The sequence below is a fragment of the Microtus oregoni genome, unplaced genomic scaffold, assembly GCF_018167655.1.
Source record: "Microtus oregoni isolate MIOR12 unplaced genomic scaffold, Mior012 000014F_ref0000157, whole genome shotgun sequence".
Taxonomy (NCBI): Eukaryota; Metazoa; Chordata; class Mammalia; order Rodentia; family Cricetidae; genus Microtus; species Microtus oregoni.
This window is the reverse complement of record NW_024543073.1, coordinates 11,027,735-11,052,894: the sequence shown is the minus strand read 5'-3', so window position 1 is coordinate 11,052,894 and position 25,160 is coordinate 11,027,735. Positions and strand designations below refer to the sequence as shown.

The 25,160-nt window shown below is 43.2% G+C and overlaps 2 protein-coding genes across 4 annotated transcripts in view; one reads left to right on the top strand and one right to left on the bottom strand.

The window, feature by feature from the left end:
- Positions 1 to 845, bottom strand: part of Cwc27 (CWC27 spliceosome associated cyclophilin) — a 173,016-nt gene extending 172,171 nt beyond the window's left edge. For 2 of the 3 annotated variants that reach the window (XM_041663433.1, XM_041663435.1), the window contains exon 1: positions 560 to 729. In XM_041663433.1, coding sequence (XP_041519367.1) covers positions 560 to 601 — 42 coding nt within the window. In that variant the 5' untranslated portion in view covers positions 602 to 729. The other variant, XM_041663434.1, reaches the window with a different exon arrangement.
- A 195-nt stretch (positions 846 to 1,040) lies between these two features.
- On the top strand, positions 1,041 to 24,470 carry Srek1ip1 (SREK1 interacting protein 1). Its single transcript, XM_041663431.1, has 5 exons — positions 1,041 to 1,216; positions 12,167 to 12,214; positions 16,713 to 16,856; positions 19,949 to 20,021; positions 22,642 to 24,470. Exons 1-5 carry the CDS (start codon positions 1,204 to 1,206, stop codon positions 22,823 to 22,825), a joined length of 462 nt encoding a protein of 153 aa, XP_041519365.1. The 5' UTR covers positions 1,041 to 1,203; the 3' UTR covers positions 22,826 to 24,470.
- The last annotated feature ends 690 nt before the right edge of the window (positions 24,471 to 25,160 follow it).

Here is a 25,160-nt window from a genome sequence, read left to right as displayed (position 1 = left end):
ATGCATGTCATGTAATCAGTCACTCAAGAGGCCGAGACAAGTTAGGAAATTAGCAGCCAGCGTTGATTACTACATGATGAGACCTTGTGAGGCAGATTTTCCTGAGCTAGCCAAATCCCAAACTAAGCTATTTGTTCTGTCAGGGTGACAACTAGATAACTGTGTACCAACTTTTGTGTCACCAGCACCTAGTAGAACGTGTGGTGCTTGGCAGGCATTTAAAAAGCATGACCCCACAAGTTAAACAACAACAAAATTGAACAATCCTAGCATAAGTCTTTTATAAACAACAGACACTAGAAGGCGCCCACAGAGCTGGGTCAAGGAAGTTAATGGGCCAGAAGACTTGCGAATAGAAAAGCTGCTCAAGGATGCTTTCATGAATATGCTGAGACGTGTCAACCTAAATAAACGTAGACGCAACACTGTCCAGAATCAATGTGAACGGATGTCCGTTAATCTTCCCAACTCTATGATACCCGACACCCGCCCCTCCCTCCCCTCTCTAAATCAGGAAGCTCTCAATTGGGGTATCCAGGTATGGTGGAGAAGTTCTCACCTTCCCATTCGTGGGCGGCTCCTGGATGTAGATGTTACTCATCTTGGTCAGGGCTCAGGACTCTGCTCCTTAGTGGGGTCGCGAGAGGATGGCGGTGTCCACCTGTTAGAAGACAATTCTTTAACGTGAGTACTTGGGGGAAAACTTTACTCGGTCAGAGTCGGGCAAGACAGCCGTACCAAACACTAGCTAGTCCCCAAACTAGCCCCTCATGGGCGCCGCCATGTTGCTCCCGGACTCGAACACCGCTAACTCCGGAGGGGGAAACTCCGTGTCCTTCGGGTAACTAAAAAAGATTATAAAACATCTGCAACTTTAATTTGTCACTTTATCTGTAATAATAGTTAAAGGACAAACCCTTAAATGCCACTACTGCGTCCACACCAAGTGTTCTCAGCTAGCACTCACCTCCCGAAGTCGGCCGAAATGGTTCCGACCACGTGTGCTCCGCGGTAGGACTCCCCTGGAAATTGATTCCGCGGCGCCTTAGTTCCGCGAACCCCGGGAGCGCATCTGGCCTTCCCCTGCCGTGTGCTATAGTTGTGGGGACCGGGTGGGAGAGATCTCTCCGATAGTGCGTTATCCTCGCAACGGACCTGACCCTAGCGCGATCTCGAAAGCTCAGGACTCCGCTCAGCTGCCTCATGGCAGTCCCAGGTGAAGATCAACCGCAGGGTCCTCTTACAGAGGAATAGGGCGAGCAGTGGAGTCCAGGGAGCGGGGCGGCGGGGAGTCCTCGGGTATTCAGACGAAGGCCTGAAAATGTACAGAGTTGGTTGGTTTACGTGAAAAAAAAGTTTACACTACAAGTCCAAAGGGAGCGAGGAAAGAGGGAGAGGTCGTCTCGATCGCTCCTAGTCAAGCCCGAACTGCCCAGGCTTACAAGGAAAGTGTGTTGTAGGAGGAAGAGAAGACTTGGGAGCAATAAACTCTAGGCCTAAGAGGACAAGTTACCCAGAAGACTATCAGGAACTTTCACAGGGCTTCAAAATAAAATTCGAAATGTGAACATTTGGCGAACCCAGGGCGCCACACACATTATACTTAAAGACACCAAGTCCAGAAGCGCACCTGGGATTTGTTTGGCTCTTCCTGTCTGTAGTTACAGTGTGGCTGTAGGCCGGTTTGCTGTGCCCTTCAGGGCCTCAGTTTCCCTATCTGTAAAAGAAGGAGCCTTGTTGAATTATATCTGATTCTTTCTAGGTTTCAATTTTGTCTTCAGAGATTTCTAACCTCAAAACGGCATGCTCCGGGGATGTTTTTGTCTGCTACTCCAGCTTACTGGAGAGTTCAGGAGCTGCAAAAACTTCCCAAGCCGCCTTTGTCAAGATGTGTCTGTCTCGGCAGACTCCTGTTGGCAGGTGTTTTAAAGAGATATTCCCGCCGCGAATTTTGGAGATTCACAATGCACAGTACTGTAGAAAAGACCCTGAAAATGTTTGTAAAGCCCCGACTTTGCTTAAAACTGTGCTTCCTGCGGCTGTTTGATCTCTGCCTTTGTTCTTGGCAGCCTTTTCCAAACCTTATTTCAGAGATGGGTTGGGGTGGAGGTAGGGTCCGGTGGCTGCTTTCCTAACTTCCGCAGTTTGCAAAGGAGCCCGTCTGTAGCTGTGAGAAATGACTGTCCACTCTTCATGGTGTGGTCGGGAGCACGAGAGCCACCCTTGCTCTCATGAACACAGCAGGGAAAAGGGAGGAATTTACAGAAAGTAGAACTACTGCTGTGGCAAGCAAAATAGTGTGGACACCTAGCAGGATGCAGAGTACAAAAGGTTTAGGTACCAGATGAGACCTAAGATGTGAGAGGGTGGGGAGCCTGCAGGGAGAGGGACTGGATATGAAGAGGAAGAAAGAAGAGGAAATGAAAGGTGCCTGTTGTGGCTAACCTTCAGTGTGCTGTGAAAGAAAAGAGAAATTACCTAAAGCAATAATCACAGTATTGAACATTTACTATGTAACCCATGCATCCGATACTATGTCAAACATTGTGGTTTTTGCTCTTCCTTGAATAACAGCTGCTCCGAGATAGCTGTTCATATTCCCACTTCACAGGCTGAGGGACGTAGAAATCAGGTAACTTGGCGATTACAAGGTTATCCTAGCTCTTCTCCACCATGTGGAGGTGCATTTCCTAACCTATCAGTGGCACAATAAAGAAATACCCTGTAATTGAAGAACATTAAGCAAGAACAAAGCGTTTGGGTGTTGATAGACAATAAGAAACTGCTTTAGGGTGTTTTTTTTTTTAAGTTACATTTTAAGATGCAGTGACCTAGAGGAGAGTTTGCTAATTTGGAGGCACAGTGGATAGTTTGGGGTGTTTCTGGTGAGTTATGTATGCTATGACACCTGTTGAGGCTGTGGTCTCATTAGAGAAGCAGCTAAATTGGAGGTGTGTCTTTGGTGGTCTAATCGCCAAGAATTGAGGACTGCTTTGTTGTAGTTGGGAAAAGACATTCACCTGGCTCCTGACGTGAGATGATTGGAGAGACCTCATAACTGGGAAGACATCTCCCAAGAGCAGAGTCTAGGGAGGTGGTGATGAGTTCAGTTTGGAGCGTGCGTTGAGGTTAGTTTCCAAATGGAAATAGCTAATCGCATAGGAATACGTAGATCTTAGGCAAGAAGTTAGAGTTGAGAACAACGCATCATAGGAATTAAGGGACAGAGCCTGAATGAGATTGTATGGCCAGGGTGTGTAATGTGTGAGGAGGAGCTCTGACTGGATCCTGGGAATGATGGCATATAAGGGGACATTAGCGAGAGACAAGTCTGAACAGTAGCTTGCTGGGGCATTTTGAGAGGTTCTGGTGATCTCTGCATCACACACCTGCACCCGGAGCTGGCCCGCTGTCACTGTTTATTATTTGATGAGGCGTTCTCAGCGCCCGTGTGGTCTGAGCACACCAGGAGACACGCTGTAAAACTTTTGTGATGAAACTGTGCAACTTAAAGAAAAGGGACAAAAGCGACTTTTCTTCTCGCTTTGTTTGAGATGTTCTTAAACTTGAGACCAGTGTGAAAAATATGTTAACCTTTCAGTTCAAAATAATGCTGCAAAGCGTAATAATAAATTGTGCCATTAAACTAGATGGAACGACTTACATAAACTGCTTAAAGCTGCTCAGAATCAAGATAATAGGCATGACAGGTGGCGTGGACGTACAATGCAACCCGCTTTAGAAAATACAGACACAGAAGGTGTTAAGATAATTTCTTGGATGATCGATCCAGACGCTGCATGGGAGGAAAATAGAGCTCCATTGAGGTGATCATCAAGGAGGACAAGTATTGTGTCATGCTCCTTTATGTTAGGTGCGATGGATTCAGCTTGGGGTGATTCTGTTCCTGGTTATTATAAGGTGTAACTATAGAGTAATGAGGCTGCTTTTCAGAAACCACCAGCCTTGTCTGTTTCAGCGGTCACGTGATCCCGCTGCCGCTCCTCAGCATTGTATGCTAGCTTAAACCATTATGTGGGTAACAATAAGAGACTGAAGACCTTAGGAAAATCTGAGACGCTTAGTTAGTTCACACAGAGCACTGAACATAGGATTCAGCGAAGTTTACTTTCTTCAGAGCATTTCTTTGCTCGTTCACAGTTGATCAGATTAGCTGTCGTTGAAGTGGTGTTGGTGAGTCGCTGTTCTCCATCAAGTGTCGGCCCAGGCACAAGTGGCAGTGTGTGTTACTGATAGGGATTGTGTCTCTCAGGGAAGTCTGTCCCCAGGACAGAGGACGACAGTGCCACGTTGACATTTCCATCTTGCCCCCCTTCAGCATATTGCTGAAGCATCTACGTAATCACAGACATGTGAAACCACACTCCAGCCTGTTTCCCTCATTCCTCAGCCGTGCTCTAGGTAACTTCTCTCTCTAACATGGCTGCTGAAATAATATTCATAAAATCATGTCTGATTCTATCATTCCTGGGAGGCAATTTTGTAATGTTCTTGAAGTCACTTAACCTTCCATAGATTGTTTTATTGTCTCCATAACGAAGGGGGGAATTTCTTCAGCTTCTAAACTATTAAACCTCCCTCCTCAACAAGAACGAAGTGTATAGCTCTGAGCATGACCAATGCTTTTCTGCCTTTTTCTGCCTTTCTTATGTATGCATCAGTGATGGAGAAAACCTGACTCGACTCTTTTCTGATCTCTCGCGTGTTTTTCTTTCTGTGCCATGTGCCTGTGTTACTGTTATCCCTTAGTTATGTATTCATTCCAGCCTCGGGTTTTCAGCTGACAGTCTTGCCTGTCACTTTTTCAGTGCTTATTAGCAAACTAATATGTTGTTTTTCATGTTGCCCAGCGCAGTCTGTCATGAATCACAACTATGGTACACGGATATGATGCGGCAGGAGAGAGACCTTGGTGGGTGGGAGCCCATGTTGGGTGAGAGACCGACAGGCCAGGCAGACACTGCGGGTGAGAGATAGACACACAGGAGAACAGGGCCTATGTGGGAAATTTTGTTAAAAGAAAAGGGGGGAGAGGAAGGGAGAGACCAGCCTCTGGGGACAGGAACAGAGGAAGAGAAGAGAGAGAGATAACAGAGAGAAAAGGGAAGAAGAGGTAGAAATAGGCGGAGTTTTGCCTGTTAAATGGACAGGGTATGCTTGTCTTGCACACAGGAGCACACTGCAAGGTCCCCAACGGGCAGGGCTGGGTGTGCCAGGATGCTAATGTACACTGCCCTAAGTAACCTAGTATGGTGTAGCTTCTTGTAGTGAGGGACTTTATTCGTTTTGATGACTTGTGTAATACCAGTTCAGAGTTATACACCCATATACAGGATTTATGGCTCATTTACGACAGGCACAATCCAGTGCTGGTAGTCTTGATTATTTCATTAGACCACAGATTAAACTTATTGTCCAGTGACAATAACTTTTGGTTATATACCCAAGGCTTATGGGTACCTGGGCTCCCCAGTTAAGATCTCACCAATTTGGGCAGAGTGAAGAGATAAGTGAGGAATCTTTGGGTTGGGAAAGACCACAGGCTTCTTGTTCTTATCTTAGTTGGAGACAATTGCAATATATTTTTGAAGGAGACTTTGGTGATTACTCTAAACTCTCCCTGTAACTTCTTGCTAAATGTAGCTCAGATCTGCTTGAAACTCACAATACAGCAGGCTCATCTCAAGCTAAAGGCAAACCCCTCTGTGGTCTCTGATTACAGGCAGTGTCAATATATCCAACTTAACTTTCCTTCATCCGTTATTTTGTGAAGCAAATAGAAGGAAGAATCTTATGCTTTTACTTAAGTTAGCTATTTCATATCATTAGTTGAAGGGGTTCTAGCTGGGTTTTCACCCCTCCCTTTGGGATCAAATGATTAAAGAGACATAAACAATAGGACATCTGCTCTTTCAAAGAATTCCATCAAGAATTTCATTTAGCTTACTGTTTAAATTCTTGAAAGATTTCTAATTTCTGTTATTTTTTTCTGTTTTAGTCTCCTTGTTCCATGTAAAATCTCAAAGGAGAGTATATCTACAACTATTAATATAAACCAATAGAAAGTATAAACACGTGTTTTATTTTTATAGTCAATTTTCACAAGACAATTATATTTTATACAGACATCATCATCCCTATATTAAATATCCCTTCTATCTGAGGTTAAAAAGCACACACCCACACAATAAATTAATACTCTATTGAAAGAACCCCACAGTATGTTAACTTAAATGAATAAGATGACCAAATGGAAAATGATTACAAAACAAAAGAAATCCAACCCACTGTTACCGAATCTAATTAAATTAAAAATGAAAAGATGGTGTCCTGGGGTGGAGGTGATGCAGTTGCTAAGTGATACAGAGAAAGCTTGGACACTTTAGCTGCTTGCTTTTGACATTAAATGATTATGTTTTCAAAGTACAAGACAGAGATAAAATAGGAAAGTAGGTTCTACTGATTGCTGTTACCATTTGTGAAGAGCTCAGTAAAGAAGCCACCTAAATGCCTGCTCTGTGATTAAGGGGGAAGGTGTTTACTGTAGATGTGAGAGGGAGAATAGCCAGTCGTCTGGGGTGTCTGCCATGTCTCAGGGACAGAGAGCGGAGCAGAGAGAAAAGGTGGGGAGAGAAGCAGACTGGCCGTTGCCAGGGATATGGGAATAGAGAAGATAGCAAAAATGATTGGAGAGTCCTGCCTGATATAGGGGTTATGTTGCAGGGGGAGGAGGGCAAATTAAGCAGGGTGACCAGTGTGGGTCCTTGAGTTATTGGAGACTTGTTAGAGTTAATAGAAAACGAGATGCTCTTTTCTGGAGATTGGGTGAGGGGGCGGGGCTATAGGAGTGGATAAGAAAGTAACTACTTTTCCTGGCAAGCAGAAACAAAGTTTCTGAGGAATTCTGCCAGTCCAGCCTGTTCTGAACCCAGACTGACATCTTGTGAGGCCCTGACATTTCTAAGTGGCTGTATATTAACTTTGAGCCTAGTGTGGTGTACCTGCCTAGAATCGCAGCACTGGGGAGGTAGAGGCAGGAGCGGCACTATGAATTTGAAGGCAGACGGGCATACATAGTAAATTATAGGCCAACAGGGTCTATAGAGCATCTCAGAATTATTTTTGGCTTGGAAACCAGACAATATACCTTCCAAAAAACTGTATTTATGTCAAATCTGATGTTTTTGCGTTATTTTGAGAGAGCTACCAAGAATCTCATCACTTGTTTTTCTTCCCTTTCTTTAGCCATTCTGTTTCAGTTTTTGAAACATTGTTTCCACTGTGTAACCCCAGCAGCTTGTCATCCTCCGCCTCAGCTCCCTTCTCTGATTTTTTTCTCACCTTTGCTTCCCGCTCTTGCTGTTTATAAGTTTTCCTTCTGTGTCACCTGCTTTACTAAAATATAATTTACATCTATTAAAAGGCCTACAGATAAAAAAAAAGTGCGACCAAAGAATTTGTGTATATATGATAGACAGTGGTTCTCAACCTTTAACTCTCGGCCTTTAATACAGCTCCTCGTGTTGTGCTGATCCCAACCACAAAATTATCTTTGTTGCTGCTTCATAATTGTAATTTGCTACTGTTATGAACAATTATATAAATATATTTTCCAGTGTTCTTAGGCGACCCCTTGAAAGGCTCGTTTGACCCCCAAGGGGTTCTTGGCCCAGGTTGAGAACCACTGCTATAGAAGAAAAGAAATAAATAACCAAAGTAAAGTTCAATCCTTGTTATATACATGCAACATCACGGACAGTTCTGCTGTAACTTTCTTTCCTCTTTCTGTATGTGCTAGGGATTGTTAAATTTCATGAAGCACTGGCCTCATTCCTTCATGCCATAACTTAGATTTAGACATAGTAGGTTTGCACTTGTGCAAGTGAACTGACTTCTCAGGTGTGGGATTGTTGGAATAAGGCCTTGTGGTAGACTTTGTGGTGCTCGTTTACACACCACTGACCCTTCCCGAGTGTGCTCCCCACTGACCCTTCCCGAGTGTGCTCCCCACTGACCCTTCCCGAGTCCGAGTGTGCCCACTGACCCTTCCCGAGTGTGCCCCACTGACCCTTCCAGAGTGTGCCCACTGACCCTTCCCGAGTGTGCCCACTGACCCTTCCAGAGTGTGCCCCACTGACCCTTCCAGAGTGTGCCCACTGACCCTTCCAGAGTGTGCTTTCCCACTGACCCTTCCAGAGTGTGCTCCCCACTGACCCTTCCAGAGTGTGCCCACTGACCCTTCCCGAGTGTGCCCACTGACCCTTCCAGAGTGTGCCCCACTGATCCTTCCAGAGTGTGCCCACTGACCCTTCCAGAGTGTGCTTTCCCACTGACCCTTCCAGAGTGTGCTCCCCACTGACCCTTCCAGAGTGTGCTCCACTGACCCTTCCAGAGTGTGCCCACTGACCCTTCCAGAGTGTGCCCACTGACCCTTCCCGAGTGTGCCCCACTGACCCTTCCAGAGTGTGCTCCACTGACCCTTCCCGAGTGTGCCCACTGACCCTTCCAGAGTGTGCCCCACTGACCCTTCCCGAGTGTGCCCACTGACCCTTCCAGAGTGTGCCCCACTGACCCTTCCCCAGTGTGCCCACTGACCCTTCCAGAGTGTGCTTTCCCACTGACCCTTCCAGAGTGTGCCCCACTGACCCTTCCCGAGTGTGCCCACTGACCCTTCCAGAGTGTGCTTTCCCACTGACCCTTCCAGAGTGTGCCCCACTAACCCTTCCAGAGTGTGCCCAGTGACCCTTCCAGAGTGTGCCCACTGACCCTTCCCGAGTGTGCCCACTGACCCTTCCAGAGTGTGCCCACTGATCCTTCCCGAGTGTGCCCCACTGACCCTTCCAGAGTGTGCTCCACTCAAAGCTCTCTTCAAGTTTCTCTACCTGAGCTCCTTTCATAAGAGAAAATGGAATCCTGATACCATTATTAATGAGCACTTCCTACATGTTTTAGAGCCGTTCCTGTTTCTTTTCCATATGCTTTCTGTCCACTGTTTGCCTTCTTCCCCATTTTTTCGCATTGGCCATCGGTCTTTTCCTCAGGATGTGCTGATTTTCCACAGTGGTGTGTTTCTCCCTCCTTCAAGTTACAAGTGTTTCACAGCCCTTGAAGTGTATTCTGAGTTTGCTGCTGAAGGCTTTCACCACTGGAATGCAGCCCTCGATGCCCCACCCCCCAGCATACACGCAACCTGGCCTTATTATGTGCTTCTATGGTGACCTTTAGATTGTAGGTCCTGATTACCAAGGAGAACTTGAAGGGGGCAGGAGGCATCACTGCCTAAGCCAACTTAGTGGTGAGGGAACCAGGAACATCAAGGAGCTACAAGTCAATGGGAGAGTGACTCTCTGCACTGGGAAGGGGCCTCACCACACAATAGCCAGAGTTCCTGTCTGAACGACAGAAAACAAAAGATTAAATTGAAAAAGAAAGGAGTTTATTGACTCTAAGAAGATCCTTGCTAACAATGTTCAGAAACCAGAAAAGGCAAAGTACAGCAAACCCAGCACTCTGCCACTGTCGCCATGCTTCGGAAATGAATGAACCCCCCACTCCCCGCCACACACACACACACACACACACACACACACAGGCCAAACTGGCCTTAAGCTCACTGTGTAGCCCTACTAGACTTGAACTCAGCATCCTCCTGCCTCAGCCTCCTGATGTTGAGATTACAGATACTTAGCTAGAAGCCAGATCTTGACAACAGGGTGAACTATGATCTATGATTACATCACTTTCCCCAGGTCTGTGATGTCCTTTGCCTTGGTCTCAAAGGTCCACGGAAACCTTCATTAGCCAGGCAGTCTTGCAAATGATTACAAATAAAACTGAGATCTTAATTTAGACAAAGGCTAGTAAGGAAGTAGCTTATAAAAAGATCTGGTTATTTTTTTTTGTCATAAAAAGTTTTGTCTTGGTTACAGAAGATAGCCTGAGAAAAAGTTCATGTTCTGTTCATTCCAGAAATAGGAAGCACTTGAAGAATGAGTTCATATCAGTGTCTCTTGCTCTAAATGAGTTCAGTTCTAGCACAGGCAGAGGTGAGATAGTTTCACACCTGCCTGTTACTATTCGTCTGTGCATAAAGCAGTTTGTTCCATATTATTCAACATCTGTGGTTTCTATGGAAACAACACTGACCCATATTCTCTGATTTTTTTGGTCAACATGCAATTATTTTCATCATGGAGAAGCCTTAAATTATATTAATCCAGTCATATTCCACAGCTGATTCTGCTAACTGTGGCATGTGGGTTCTTACAGGACAAAGTAAAGACAGCGTCTAAAGGGAAGGGATCAGTCAGTACACCGTGCTTAGAAACTTCAGCGGTGACACCTTCTCTGATTTAAACATGGAAATACTGTAAAAAGTAGTAACAGCTTCTAGAGTTTGAGGTGAAAGTTGGCTTCAGAAGGACTGTAACTAGTGAGTTCTTAGGAAGGGGTTGGAGGAGGGTGTAATGAGTAGTGTCAGAAAGGTCCTAGCTCCAAACATGATGGAGCTGTCACTCAGAGGCTAGTGGGGAGATGCTTACAGCTGTGCTGTGTGTGCATGGGAGGCTCAGATGTCAGCGGGATGCAGCATCCACCTGGTCCCGTCACCTGGATACAAGGTGCATCTTCTTAGATGTTCTCTAAGGATGTCTGTGGGCCATGGAGCAGCGCTTGTTACTTATTGTAGTACTAATGTAGTATGTGTTGTAGGGCTGCGTTTACAGAACCAGCTCGCTTAGCATAATGTTTTTCTCCAACTTAGGAGTAGGGGGAAATAACTAGTGTTCAAGCTTATCACATTAAAGAGGTGGTTTAAGAATTATTTTCATTTACAACTACTAATGCGTTCTTTCTGCTCTCTACATTTTACAACAGCCTCACATGAGGATGAGAACTCCACTGAAAGGATTTAGAAAGTGGGCCTCCTGCACCAGAGAAATGGAATAATGTTGCACTTGGCCTCTCGTTGCTTTACAGAAGCCACTGAGAGGTTAAAGTTCATTTTGATGTTCAGTGGAATATTTGGCCATAAAAAATAATGCAGTTCTGGTGCATGCTATAATATGGATGATTCTTAAAAACACCATGTCAGACTTTTAAAAGGAACAACTATCAGCCTGGCAGTGGTGGTGCACGCCTTTAATCCTAGCACTCGGGAGGCAGAGCAGGCTGATCTCTGTGAGTTCAAGACTAGTCTGATCTACAGAGTTCCAGGACTAGGGCTACTACACAGGGAAACCCTGTCTCAAAAAAAAAAAAAAAAAAAAAAAGTATTGCCTGGTTTCTCCAGAGAGACAAATATTTAGAAAGTAGGCTGGAATAGCTGAGATTGGGGAGACATGAAGGTGTTTACTGTGTGCAGTTGTTCTTGGTGATAAAAACCATTTGGAGAAGGACAGCAGTTGAGAGCTGCACATCATTGGAACTATTTGCCACGCTGCTAAGATGCACATTTGAAGTGATCAAAATCCTCACTGCGGTGTGTATTTCATCACAATTTTAAAAGTGAGTTTTCCTTTTTTCAGCACCATCTGTGTGGATCGACTACACAGAAATACTGTGAATATTTGGGAACTTTTATCAGAATTGAACTGTGACTACTCTGTTTTCGCTTATCAAAGTTCAAGTGCTGAATTTAAGTTATTTTATGATACCAAACAATTACAGTGAATTTTATGGAATACCATCAATTTCTTTGAGAAAAGGTAGAATTATTTTTCTACTGAAAGACACAAAAACGTTTGCTACATCTTAATGTTTCTATGCATGTATATTATATTTATATGTATATATATGGTAAGTATTTATAAATATATGGTAAATTAATTACGTTTCAACAATAAGCCATGGTGTCCTAGAATTTCTTCCTCAATGTTGTAGGATTCTTAAATGTTTAACTTCTCAACTACAGTGCTGTTTTCCTACTGAATTAGAAAAATATATGTTCTTGAAATATTGGTCAAATGATTTGGGTAAACTCACTTTCAGTAAGCTGTTAATCAAAATAATTGAGTAGTGTTGCTAAGATTAGAGTTCTTTTTCAAGAAGTTTTAGAACAAAAGGTTTTCTTGGGATTTTATCATATGATGAAGTCTTTATTTTTACTTATATGTATTTCTCCAAATGTTCTCCAATTGTATTTCAGGTTGCAACAAGGACAATGTCCGAGCAGGCTGCAAAAAATGTGGCTACCGTAAGTAAAAAGCAATATTGTGTCTACTTGTGTTTGCTGGGGCCATTGTTTTGGGGGCTGGGAGGGAGCAGGATGGTTCAGTATCCTGACTTCAGCAGCTCTGTGGGTGGTCCGGAGCCCCTACCAGGGTTTGAAGTTGACTTGGTAACTAGCAAAGGAGCCATGAAATATGAGGGGTTGGCGGGAGATTTAGAAGTTTGAAGAAAATAGAACTAAGTTAATTTAAAATATAAAAGAAAAGCCTATGTATATAAGAATATAGGTGGTGCTAGGGAGATGGCTAGACAGTTTAGAGCACTTGTTGCTCTTCTAGAGGACCCAGGTTTGATTCCCAGCAGCCATGTGGTAACTCATAACCATGTGAACCTTCAGTCCAGGGAGCTAGCATCCTTTTCTGGCCTCCACCAGCAGCAGGCATGCACATGATATATATACATCCATGCAGGCAATAAATAAATAAAAATTTAGAAACACACATATAAAATAATATAAGTAAATTTTTAAAAGATTTAAACATGTGTGTGTATGTATGCTGTATATGCTATATATGCATCTATGTATTGCTTTGTTTCTGGATACCAGATGAAGAGTAAAGGCATTAAAAACAATCTTTGAATGTTTGCTGAATTTATCCCTTTATATAAGGGTTTGATTGGTCCCAGAATTTCTGCTCATGTGCAAAAAACTTGTTTTCAACAATGTCTTCCATGTGATTAATATAATAGAATTAGAAAGTACACCCAAGCCTATGTAATTACATACAGTACCGTGATTTGATTCTGTAAACAGCATTCCTCGAGGCAAATCCAGCTGCTCTGCAGGCCTTACCAATGGTTGTTCTCGGCATTACCTGCTGTTGCTAAAGTTGTTTGACATCTGTGCTAACTACACTGGACTGTTTAGGATATGCCACTTCACTGAAGGGCTGTTTTCTAACAAATATAAGTGATTCAACAAAGATTTCCATTAAGAGTAAGAAATTAATTTATAAACTTTGTTATTTATAAAAAAAACTTAAAAATAAAATAAATATCACAGACCATGATTAAATAACTCCATGAAGAAGATTTCCTGGTCTTCATTTTAGTTAACATTGGCTTCTGGTTGTTTTGGCAACAGATGATTCGGGTAAACAGCTCAGCACTTACTAGATATGCCGCCGTGGGCATATGGCTTCACCGTTGTGTTTGGTTTTCTGTCTGCAAAATGAGATCGTTACAGTACCTAACCTCATAGAGGTTGCTGTGACGATTAGGAGAACTTGTGTAATTGGGTCATTGACTGGTTATAGTTGTGGACGGCGGCTGCTGTATATTAGGAAGTGGAGGCTCCTACGGTACAAGATGGAAAGGTGGAATTTGTGCTCTGGTTATCAATTCCATGCTGTGCTGTGCTTGTTATGTTTTCTTACTTCCCATAGTGGCAAAAATGTATCAAATGTAAAATTTTAACCAGTTTTTCAGTAAATTGTCCTGAACATTAATTACCTTCATAGTTCTGGACAGCCATCTCCACTTCCTATTCCGAATCATTTTGATTACCTCGAATAGAAACTCTAGTCATGAAGTAGAAACTGCATCCCTTCCTTTCCTTAGCTCTTGGTGGTTTCTGCTACTCTACACAGCCTTTAGTGGAGGAGCCACAGAGTTTGTCCTTTGTGTCTGACTTAGCGAAATGTTTCAAAGTTACCCCATGTTGTACTGTGCACACATGTTGACATTATTTCTTACAGTCGAATGGTGTTGCATCGCATGGATATACTACACTTTCTTTATCCATTCACCTGTGGGTAGATACTTGGTTGTTTTTATCTTTTTAGCATTACGAATAATGCTACTACGGTGATCATTGATGGGTCCCTGATTTTCATTCCTGTGAGAGTCTGTGCTATTATTTAATGTACAGGAAGATACTTGCCACAGCTGACTGTTGTTCTTCCCCTGAGTGATGGGCGCTCTTGACAGACTTCCGCTAGTCATTGCATTTTCCTTTCTGGTCACTGTGACAGATGTCTGAATAAAATGGGAGGGACTGCTCCTCCCTAGCTCAAGCTCTCTTGGGTTCCTATCTGTCATGGTCTGGGTCTGCTCTGTTGTCTCCTAGAACACGATGGCAGGTGGGGTGTGTACCACCCTCACTGCTGACAGGAAGCAGAAGTCCTGCACGGCTGGTGTCCTTTCCCCCTTTTATTCCATCTGGGCCTCCAACTCGTGGGAAGGTACAACCCACATTTGGGGTGTATCATCCTGAACCTGATCTCTCAGTAAACCCAGAGCCTGCTGATTTGACCTCTCACCTTAGCCAGCTTGCCCCATGGACCCCCAGTCTCTGCCTCCCAGGTACTGGGACTACAGGCGGCCACTATGCCCACCTGACCTTTTGTATAGGGGCTCAAGGAACCCAGTCCTCACACTTGGATGACTACTGCCTTGGTCACTGAGCCAACCCCCAGCCCCTCACAGTCATAATTCTTTACCCTTCATCTTCTTAGTGTATATTTAGAAAAGAAACCCCATGGAGACAAATGGTTAGAAAGACAGTGTTGTCCTAAAAGGAAAAAGAACAGCAACAGGCAAAAGCCAGACTTCAGTATAGTTTCATAAGTAATTTTTCATGTCCCCTTCACTAAAGGGAAACTAGAATAGGTGTGGGACCCTACGCATTTCACTTATGTGATCATTTCGGTGCCAGGGATTTGGGTAGAAAGCTAACTTGAGTAAAGTAAGATTGTGTCACAAGGAATTCTGGTCACAGTGGCAAGCTGGGCTACTGTGAGAACTGTGGAAAGCCCCCTTTTCTGTGCCAAGTGCATAGCCCTGGAGGGAGTTAATGTGATAATAGCGGAGTCAAACCAGAAACCCGAGCCAACAAGAAGGAAAGGTGACCCTCCCAGTGCAGGGGTGAAAAGGGTCTCAGAGCGAAAGCCGGAGTGCGTGCTGAACACACAGTGAGTCGCACGCTGACTGAGTGGTGGTATGGATGTCCTCTATATGTTGCTTTTATTGGTTAATGAATAAAGTAACTGCTTAGTCCTATAGCAGGGCAGAACAGAGCTGGGCAGGGAAAACTAAACTGAATGCTGGGAGAAAGAAGGTGGAGTCAGGAGATACCATGTAGCCACCAGAGGGGAAAGATGCAAGCTGCCACCTGGAACCTATCTATCTATCTATCTATCTATCTCTATCTATCTATCTCTGTGTGTCTGTCTCTGTTTATGTGTGTGTGTGTGTGTGTGTGTGTGCACGTGTGTGCACGCATGCACGTGTTTACTCAGGTACCATGGCAACATGTAGATATCACAGGAAAACGTGATATCTCTCCTTCCTTCCACCACGTGGATCCTAGGGATGGAACTTAAGTCCTCAGGCTCAAAGGCGAGTGGTTTCACCCACTGCACAAACCTGTCAGCCCACTCTGTCTGTTTCCTTCAGTTCAGGACCCAGCTCTTAGAATGCTGTTGCCCTCACACAGGGCTAATGTTCCCACCTCTGCTAACCTTCTCTAAACCCTCAAAGACAGCCTGAGGCTTGTCTTCGGGTGATCCCCGATCCTGTCAGGATCAGGTTAGTGAGAACCATCACAGGGAACAAGGGACTGAAGTTTTCTTACTGGAAGAATTTTAGGAAAAGTGATATCAGAATTTAAATATTTCATTTTTTAAATCCTTTCGAGAAGTATTTTTAGTTTTGTGTGATGCTTATGCATTATGACCACTTGAATTAGGTGAAAGCTGTAACCACATGAGTTGGCAGGCAAGCCGAGGAGGAGAGGCTACAGGGAGCGAATAAAATATACGGTTTCATGTATGCGAGAATGTTTTAAGTTACCACAGTGCTTCAGTGTTCTGAAATGTATGACAAGTGCACCCACAATGTTTCTTGAATTAGAAGTTCCAATGAAGAAGGGGAAAGTTCTGTTGGAATACTGTATTCAAGCAAAAAGTGTATAGGATAAAGTCTAACCTCCAGCAACAGGATAAAAGTTAAGGCTCTTGTGTTGTTATTGACCTTGTACTCTGCTACCCCCTGTGATGCACCAAAACAAACAGCACAGATGCATGTGTAGTTTTATCTGAAACACAATTAATAAAAAGTCAGAGACAAAAATTGGGATTCAACCTGAAGGTCAGAAAACCAAAACAACCAGCCACTGGCTCTTACCAAAACCTCAGTTCAAAATGGCGATCCTGCCTCCAGAAAACCTCAGCATGAGACTGACCTGAGAGCTGTCTCCTCCCATTTTATAATCCTCCCTAGTGCTGGGATTAAGGGCGTGCACCACTACCGCCTGGTTTCTATGGCAAGCTAGCGTGTCTACTGGGATTAAATGTGTGTGTCATTGTGGCTACTGGGATTACCATTGCTGCCTAGTCTATAAGGCTGGCCAGTATGGCTATTTTACTTTTTTTTTATTTTCAGACAAGCTTTATTTATCAAAATACAAATGAAATGCAACTAGATTTATCCTTCTTGGTTTTTGTTTTGTTTTGTTTATTTAGCTGGTCATCTGACTTTTGAGTGCCGCAATTTTCTCCGGGTTGACCCCAAAAGGGACATTGTGTTGGACGTCAGTAGCACAAGTAGTGAGGACAGCGATGAAGAAAATGAAGAACTGAACAAATTGCAGGCTCTGCAAGAGAAAAGTAAGCGTGGCTTTTCTCCTGTCTCCTCCTGGGTCATGTCACACTTGTGTAACTGTGCTATCACCGAGTTGTCTTTCTGACCACATGCAAGGGCTACAGCACAGGAAGTCACTGGCATGAGATTAGCGATCAGGAGGCAAGTCAGCTTCTGATTCCATAACTGGTATTTTGATTTTTCCTCGCTTGTTGTCTGTTAAACTTGTATAAGACAAACATCGGATTGTCAGGCCCCATTGACAAATAGCAGAGATTTTAGATGCTCAGAACCTTCATAGCGATTTTGAGTACACAGAGAATCCTAGGCATAGGCAAAGGAACATGCTAAGACTGCCAGTATATAAGCCCCAGGAGCTTCCTTTCTGCTTTTGGACGGACTCTCACCACAGTGTACCTGAGGATTGCAGCGAGGGCTCAGCGGTTACGAGAGCTTGCTGTGGTTCCACAGGGACTGAGTTCAGCTCCCACCTCAAGTGTTGTTGGCTGTTTTTGCTCTTACTTTTTTTTTTTTGACATTTTGGGGGCCCCACCACCCAGCTTCCAAATAAATCACACACAGAGGCCTATTCTTAGTTATGAATGTACAGCCTTAGCTTGACTTATTTCTGGCCATCTTTTCTTAAATTATCCGATCTATCTTTGGCCTTGGAGCTTTTATCTGTCTCTATTCCTGTATACCTTTTATTTTCTTCTTACTGAGTGTTTGACTGTGTAGCTGGGAAACTGGGTGACTGGTCCCCAAAGTCCTCTTCCTTCCTCTCTCGCTCCAAGATCCTTTTCTCCTCATAGTTATCCTCTCTGCCTGCTAGCTCCGCCTATTTCTCTTTCCTGCCTCTCTATTGGCCATTCAGCTCTTTATTAGCCTATCAGGTGTTTTAGACAGACACAGAAACAGAGCTTCACAGAAGTAAACAAATGCATCATAAACAGAAGTCATACACCTTAAAATAATGTTCCCCAATGTTCAGGAAGCTCACAACTGTTTGTAAGTCCAGCTCTAGGAAATTCTCCACCCTTCTTTGGTTTCTGCAGCACTGCATATATAGGGCATTCACATAAGTAAAAATAATTTTTAAAACCATTGAAAGATTTATATAGAAAGTTTTTATATTATAAAAAAAGAGCAAAAACAAGCTTCAGTTGTTTGTAAAAGAAGTGTCTCTACTGTTTACTCCATCCTATGTATAATAAAATCCTCGTTATTGTAATGGGAGCAGTATGATGCTATATAATATCTATGTAGATATTCTACAGAAGTAAATTCATTGTGTTCTAGATTTTCGGAGAGCTTTAAACAGTAATTTTGTATTCCAATTTGAGGTAAGAGAAGTTGTTAAGCATGAGGAGGAGCCCTGATGGGCTGTCTCAGATTCTTACTTGGTGCAGGTACTTAACATCATGGGCTGTCCTCTCCTTCTGCTTCGCTGAACCCACTGTGTGCTGTGTCTTCTCCTGCTCCGCTGTCCCCACTGTGTGCAGTGTCCTCTCCTTCTGCTCCGCTGTCCCCACTGTGTGCAGTGTCCTCTCCTGCTCCACTGTCCCCACTGTGTGCAGTGTCCTCTCCTGCTCCACTGTCCCCACTGTGTGCAGTGTCCTCTCCTTCTGCTCCGCTGTCCCCACTGTGTGCAGTGTCCTCTCCTTCTGCTCCACTGCACCCACTGTGTGCAGTGTCCTCTCCTGCTCCGCTGTCCCCACTGTGTGCAGTGTCCTCTCCTGCTCCGCTGTCCCCACTGTGTGCAGTGTCCTCCCCTGCTCCACTGTCCCCACTGTGTGCTGTGTCCTCTCCTTCTGCTCCACTGCACCCACTGTGTGCAGTGTCCTCCCCTGCTCCACTGTCCCCACTGTGTGCTGTGTCCTCTCCTTCTGCTCCACTGCACCCACTGTGTGCTGTGTCCTCTCCTTCTGCTCCACTGTCCCCACTGTGTGCAGTGTCCTCCCCTGCTCCACTGTCCCCACTGTGTGCTGTGTCCTCTCCTTCTGCTCCACTGCACCCACTGTGTGCTGTGTCCTCTCCTTCTGCTCCACTGTCCCCACTGTGTGCTGTGTCCTCTCCTTCTGCTCCGCTGTCCCCACTGTGTGCTGTGTCCTCCCCTGCTCCGCTGTCCCCACTGTGTGCTGTGTCCTCCCCTGCTCCACTGCACCCACTGTGTGCTGTGTCCTCCCCTGCTCCACTGTCCCCACTGTGTGCTGTGTCCTCCCCTGCTCCACTGTCCCCACTGTGTGCTGTGTCCTCTCCTTCTGCTCCACTGCACCCACTGTGTGCTGTGTCTTCTCCTGCTCCGCTGTCCCCACTGTGTGCTGTGTCCTCTCCTTCTACTCCACTACACCCACTGTGTGCTGTTTCTTCCCCTGCTCCGCTGTCCCCACTGTGTGCTGTTTCTTCCCCTGCTCCGCTGTCCCCACTGTGTGCTGTGTCTTCTCCTGCTCCGCTGTCCCCACTGTGTGCTGTGTCCTCCCCTGCTCCACTGTCCCCACTGTGTGCTGTGTCCTCCCCTGCTCCGCTGTCCCCACTGTGTGCTGTGTCCTCCCTTGCTCCACTGTCCCCACTGTGTGCTGTGTCCTCTCCTGTTCCACTGTCCCCACTGTGTGCTGTGTCCTCCCCTGCTCCACTGTCCCCACTGTGTGCTGTGTCCTCTCCTGTTCCACTGTCCTATGTGCTGTGCTTTCTCTCTCATTTTCCTTTGACACAGAAGTTGGGTCAGGGTGTGGTGTTTGATTATACATATTTGTAATCTTCCTCTATACTATCTTCCACTTGATACTAATTTCTGATTTCGTATCATTGTGAATAGTCAGATGCTCAGTTGATTTCATTCTTAAGTTTGTTAAGACATAATCTATGAGCTAATGTGATCTTCTGAGTTTCCTAGTAGAATATATCACCATCATATTGTAATTACCATCTATGAAAGAGAAGTCATTTTGCAGGCTCTTTCTTGCTTTTACTTTTTACTCCTGTTTATGTTGACTTCATCTTTCTAACTATAAAATAAAATACACAGGCACACGCAGGTATATACAGACACACACACACAAAGCATATTTGTACGTAGTCTTGTGGTAACTGATGGTTTCCTCCACTTTTTCCCTTACAGGAATAAATGAAGAAGAGGAGAAGAAAAAGGAAAAAAGCAAGGAGAAGATTAAATTGAAGAAAAAGAGGAAAAGGTACATTTTAATAGGTTATTTAATAGGTTAATATTTTAATAGGTACTGAAAAGAAAAACATAAGCTGTTAGTCTGGAAGGATTATAAATTTTCTTTTTCATATAATCTAGTTAATTTACTGGAGAGTTTTCTTAATGAGAATAACATATTTATATTTACTGTAGTGAAGTAGCAACACCCTCGACATTAGAAATTAGGAATCAGAAATGATGTCATCACACAGTCACCTTGCATGTTCTCTCTGGAACGAACCAAGGTCCTGATGAGAGGTGGTGCCCCTCCTCCTTTATACATTTGTGTTCTGGATTTCACATTTACAGTGAGAACTGAAATTTTGATTTGATGCACATCAGAATTCCTCATATATATTTTTGCTCATTTTTGAAATTGGATTCTAAATGTCTGTATTCTTCTTTCATTATCATGACTAAGAAATTAATTTCTTCATGGAATGTAATAAAATTTCATAAGCCCAAACTTCCTTCAACTCTTCCACAACCCTCACTAGCCATTTGTGAATTTTTTTACTGGTAAGATTTTTAATGATTAATTTAAAAAGTTGATCAAATGTGATTAAGAGACAAATTCTCCCCCTGGTTACTAAGTACAGTCTTGTTCAAACTGAGATAAGTAGAAATGGTTTTGAGCATTCGCTCATACTGAGGTCTGGTCTGGATTTATCCTCCCAGATTTTTTTTTAATCGGGTATTACCACTTTATAATTTTATAATGCACTCAGCTATATATATACTTCAGAAACCTTGTCAGTGGTCAAAGTTAGCTCACTTTCAGGTGTAACATAAGAACTGCTAGGAGCAGAGGCTCAGATTTCTGACAAGTGTGTTGTGATTTGTGCTAAGGCAGCAGGTTGCATTGCATGGAGGAAACATGAGACTATGTAGTCTTTCGTGTTCTGACATATTTGGTTTATTATATTTGGTTTGTAGTTAGAGATTATATTTAGACCTGTCTATGCCAAGCCTTGCAGTTCTAAGGAACTGAAACCCAAACTTCTTTGTACATGTACAGATAGCCATCTCATGGTGTGCTGTGCCCAAACCTAGTTTTGCCTTATGAGAATCCAGGACCAAAAAGATGGAGAAAATGTGCAGGCATAGAAGAAGCTGTATGTGTGCAAATAAGTAGGCCAGCAAGAGAATAGGAGGGGCATCTTGGAGGCAGGGCCCGCTCAAGCCACTCCTGGGATGGGGATCCCTGAACACTGCAGGCTCTGGATTCGCTTTTGCTCCCTGTGTCTGTCCTGAAGTTTTTTTCTTAAAAAAATTTATTTATTTATTTATTTATTTATTTATTTATTATGTATACAATATTCGGTCTGTGTGTATGCCTGCAGGCCAGAATAGGGCACCAGACCCCATTACAGATGGTTGTGAGCCACCATGTGGTTGCTGGGAATTGAACTCAGGACCTTTGGAAGAGCAGGCAATGCTCTTAACCTCTGAGCCATCTCTCCAGCCCCTGTCCTGAAGTTTCTTAGTTTGGGTTTTAGCTCCTAGATTGCTAATCTAACTTTAAAATTTTTTAATTAAAATGCAATTACAGAATTTCCTCCTTCCATTTCCTCCCCCAACCTCTCCCATGCACTTCTCTTAAATTCGTGACTTTAAAAAAAAAAAAAAAAAGCTTCCAAATATTGGTTATAGTTATATGGTGATAGATAGGCAAGATAGATAGATAGATAGATAGATAGATAGATAGACTCCTAAATATATAAATATAACCTGCTCAGTCCATATAATGTTACCTGTATGAACTAACTTTTGAGATACCTGTTGATTGTAAATTAATTCAGTTTCTGTTTTGTCACATATATTTTTAGTTTGAGCATAGGTAAAATGTTATACTTTATATAAGATCTGAAAAGATGGAGTTTTTGTTTTTTTCTTTTCCTCATTCCCAGCCTCTGCTGCATCTTATATCAGGAAAGGAAATTCTATGGGTGTTCCCTCTCAATTTTGTGTTAAAATATTAATAAAGTATAATGATAAATCATCCTCATTCATCTACATGCAGTATTCATTTAAAAGCACCCATTCTGTAAGTAATAAAAATTACTCAGAAATACAAGTGCTCATTTCTAGCACTGCAAGCAGAAGGGTCAAGTTCATTAACATGAATAATCACAGGAATCACAAGCATGCTTTTATTTTGTTAATTTTCAGCTCTTATCCATTCATCCTAAGGAACAATTAGAATCCTTTTTTGTATCTAGCCATAACTGCATCCTTTTGTGACCTAAGAGAATATGCTAACAAGTTACTACATATACAAGTGCGCTGTGTGCACGAGGTTGGGAGCTCTTTGTGCTGCAGTTTCCCCTCTAAGATTCTGAAGGGCAGGCCGTGTGCATCCTGTCACAGCGCCAGAAAGAATGTCATCCTCACCCCTTCTAAAGCCCATTGCATTACTAGAGCTAAGCAGAATAGAGATGTAGCTTTATCACCTTCTGTGACCAAGCAGCAAAAACTTTGAATTCTGCTTTTAAAGAGCATAGAAGGCTGTGTTTAAACTTTCTCTTCCAATATTTAAGGGAGCTCAGATCCACCTTAATTTTGCAGTCCCTGCTGCAATGCCAATCCTGATGTGTTCTTGCCCATAGGTCTTATTCCAGCTCCACCGAAGAGGACTCTTCAAAGCAAAAGAAACAGAAGTATCAGAAAAAAGAAAAGAAAAAAGAAAAAAAGAGCAAATCAAAAAAAGGAAAACATCACAAAAAGGAAAAAAAGAAGAGAAAAAAGGAAAAACGTTCTTCTCCTAACCGTTCTGAATTCACCAAAAAGTAACCGAAACTCTGGCCTCTCTCAGGAAATTGAAGAATTCAATTTTTTTAATTATTGTAACTTCCTTGGAATCGCTATATAATAACGCTTTGCAGCATATCCCAGCCTCTTCCGTAAAGACATTTTTCACATGTTGGGACCCTTATCTCTCTGCCCATTGGTATTAAATCCATCTTGTTAATTGACAGCCATGCCTCAAGTATAGATATTTGTACACGCAAAGCACATCGTTTTGGGTATTTGTGTTTCTGTGTGTTAAGCCACAGTCAAACCAAGTAATCTACACAGCAGCTACTAAATGGCGTTATTCCAGTGACGTTCTGGGTTGGTGGTAGTGGTTTGCTCTTGATACTGAGGAGTTTAATAGCTTTATTATCTACTGTGTAATGTATAAAGATAGTGAAGTTCTTCACTGTTGTTTTTAAATCTCTCGACTTTTTAAATAATATCACTGAAGATAAAACTGCTTTACTGATCTTATGTTTTTAAATGAGTGAGATCTATAAGATAATAATGAAAGTATTTGTAACAAGTGTCAATGTTTTATGAAATGCATGTTCCTAGCACATGCCTCCCGTGTTTTTATAACAATTAAAATATCCCCCTTTTAAAGAGAATCACTTAGCTTACTAGAAAGTCTGGCAGGGAGTTTCTGTGCTGGTCAGGACTATTAGGTTGACACACACATGTGCCATATTGGCATGTCTTACGGTGATACCTCAAACACAGAACTTTTTGTGTGGAAACAGCAAAATCATCATTAAAGCTGATTTTTATTCTATCTAGTGTATTTGATGCTTACATGTGTATTGTGGCAGTTTTTATGAATGCTTGCTTATATATTTATTTTTTCTGAAATGATTTTGAAGTGAGTGACCCTGAACTTATGACTTTGTGGAGAGCTATTGTTGATATTTCCTCCTTCACTTCAGGCACAAATGGAAGCACTGCAAAAAAAATAAAATCAAGAATTTCATTCTGTACTTTTTAAAATAAAAGCCTTGAGCATAGCATCATGAAAGCCTTTGTATAATAATGAAATTTATATATAAATAAGTGTTTTCAATGACATGTTAATAGATAATGTCTTTTATTTTTAATTTTATGGTCATCAGTGTAGTGTATTTTAACATCTAGTATTCCCAAATCCAACAAGTTACCTTATGCTGTAAAAGCATTAAACCAACCCGCTAACTTGGATCAGCACCAAAGTTTCTAAGTACCTTACTATGGTGCACTTATATATCTTCAAATTGGTAAGTAGAGATGTGGCTGCAGGCGAATTTATTACATAAGAACACTTGATCTTGCAGGCTGGAGAGTTCTTCCCTTGCCCTGCACCCAAACTGGCATGCCCTGGTCAGACCTGGGGCCTCGTAGGTCCTCGTAGGTCCCATACATATTCTCCCCTCGCTCTGCTCAGGTTCCACAGAAGCTACACCCACACCCTTCCCAGCACTGCTTCCGTGAAGCATGCGCATCTTCAGCTTTTCCACAAAGCGATTGCTCTCTTGGCCCATAAGAAGTTGTTTTGCTTAGAGTTTTGTCAGTTGTTAGGACTAAAGCACAGAACTTTTAGATTTTTCTTTTCCATTTTTTTATTGAGAAAAGGAGAAAAAAAAAAAAACAAGTTTCCACCTCCTCCCAGCCTCCCATTTCCCTCCCCCTCCTCTCACCCTTCTTCCCCTCCTCCCACCCTTCTCCCCCTCCTCCCACCCTTCTCCCCCTCCCTCCACTCCTTTCCCCCTCCCTCTCCAGTCCAAAGAGCAGTCAGGGTTCCCTGCCCTGTGGTAAGTCCTAGGTCCTCCCCTCTCCGTCCATTTCTAGGAAGGTGAACATCCAAACTGGCTAGGCTCCCACAAAGCCAGCACATTACGTAGGATCAAAACCCCGTGCCATTGTCCTTGGGTTCTCATCAGCCCTCATTGTTCGCCATGCTCAGAGAGTCCAGTTTTATCCCATGCTTTTAGATTTTTAAGGATTCATTTGTCTACACCAATTTTGTGAAAATTCAGTTCTTTGGTTATCTGAATTAATAAAAGCAAATAAAAATGAATGTCATTCTTAAAACTCTTTTTAAAAAATAGCATGCAGGTGGGCTGGAGAGATGGCTCAGTGGTTAAAAGCATTGCCTGCTCTTCCAAAGGTCTGAGTTCAATTCCCGGCAACCACATGGTGGCTCACAGCTATCTGTAATGAGGTCTGGTGCCCTCTTCTGGCCTGCAGACATACACACAAACAGAATATTGTAAAACATAATTAATAAATAAATAAATAAATAAATATTTTTAGAAAAATGGCATGCAGCTGGAAAGGTGGCTCACACCCTTGCTGCTCT

Coding starts and splice junctions, on each gene's coding strand:
- Srek1ip1 (XM_041663431.1), top strand. Junction 12,215..16,712: donor CTGCAAAAAATGTGGCTACC/GTAAGTAAAAAG, acceptor TTGTTTATTTAG/CTGGTCATCTGACTTTTGAG. Junction 16,857..19,948: donor GCAGGCTCTGCAAGAGAAAA/GTAAGCGTGGCT, acceptor TTTCCCTTACAG/GAATAAATGAAGAAGAGGAG.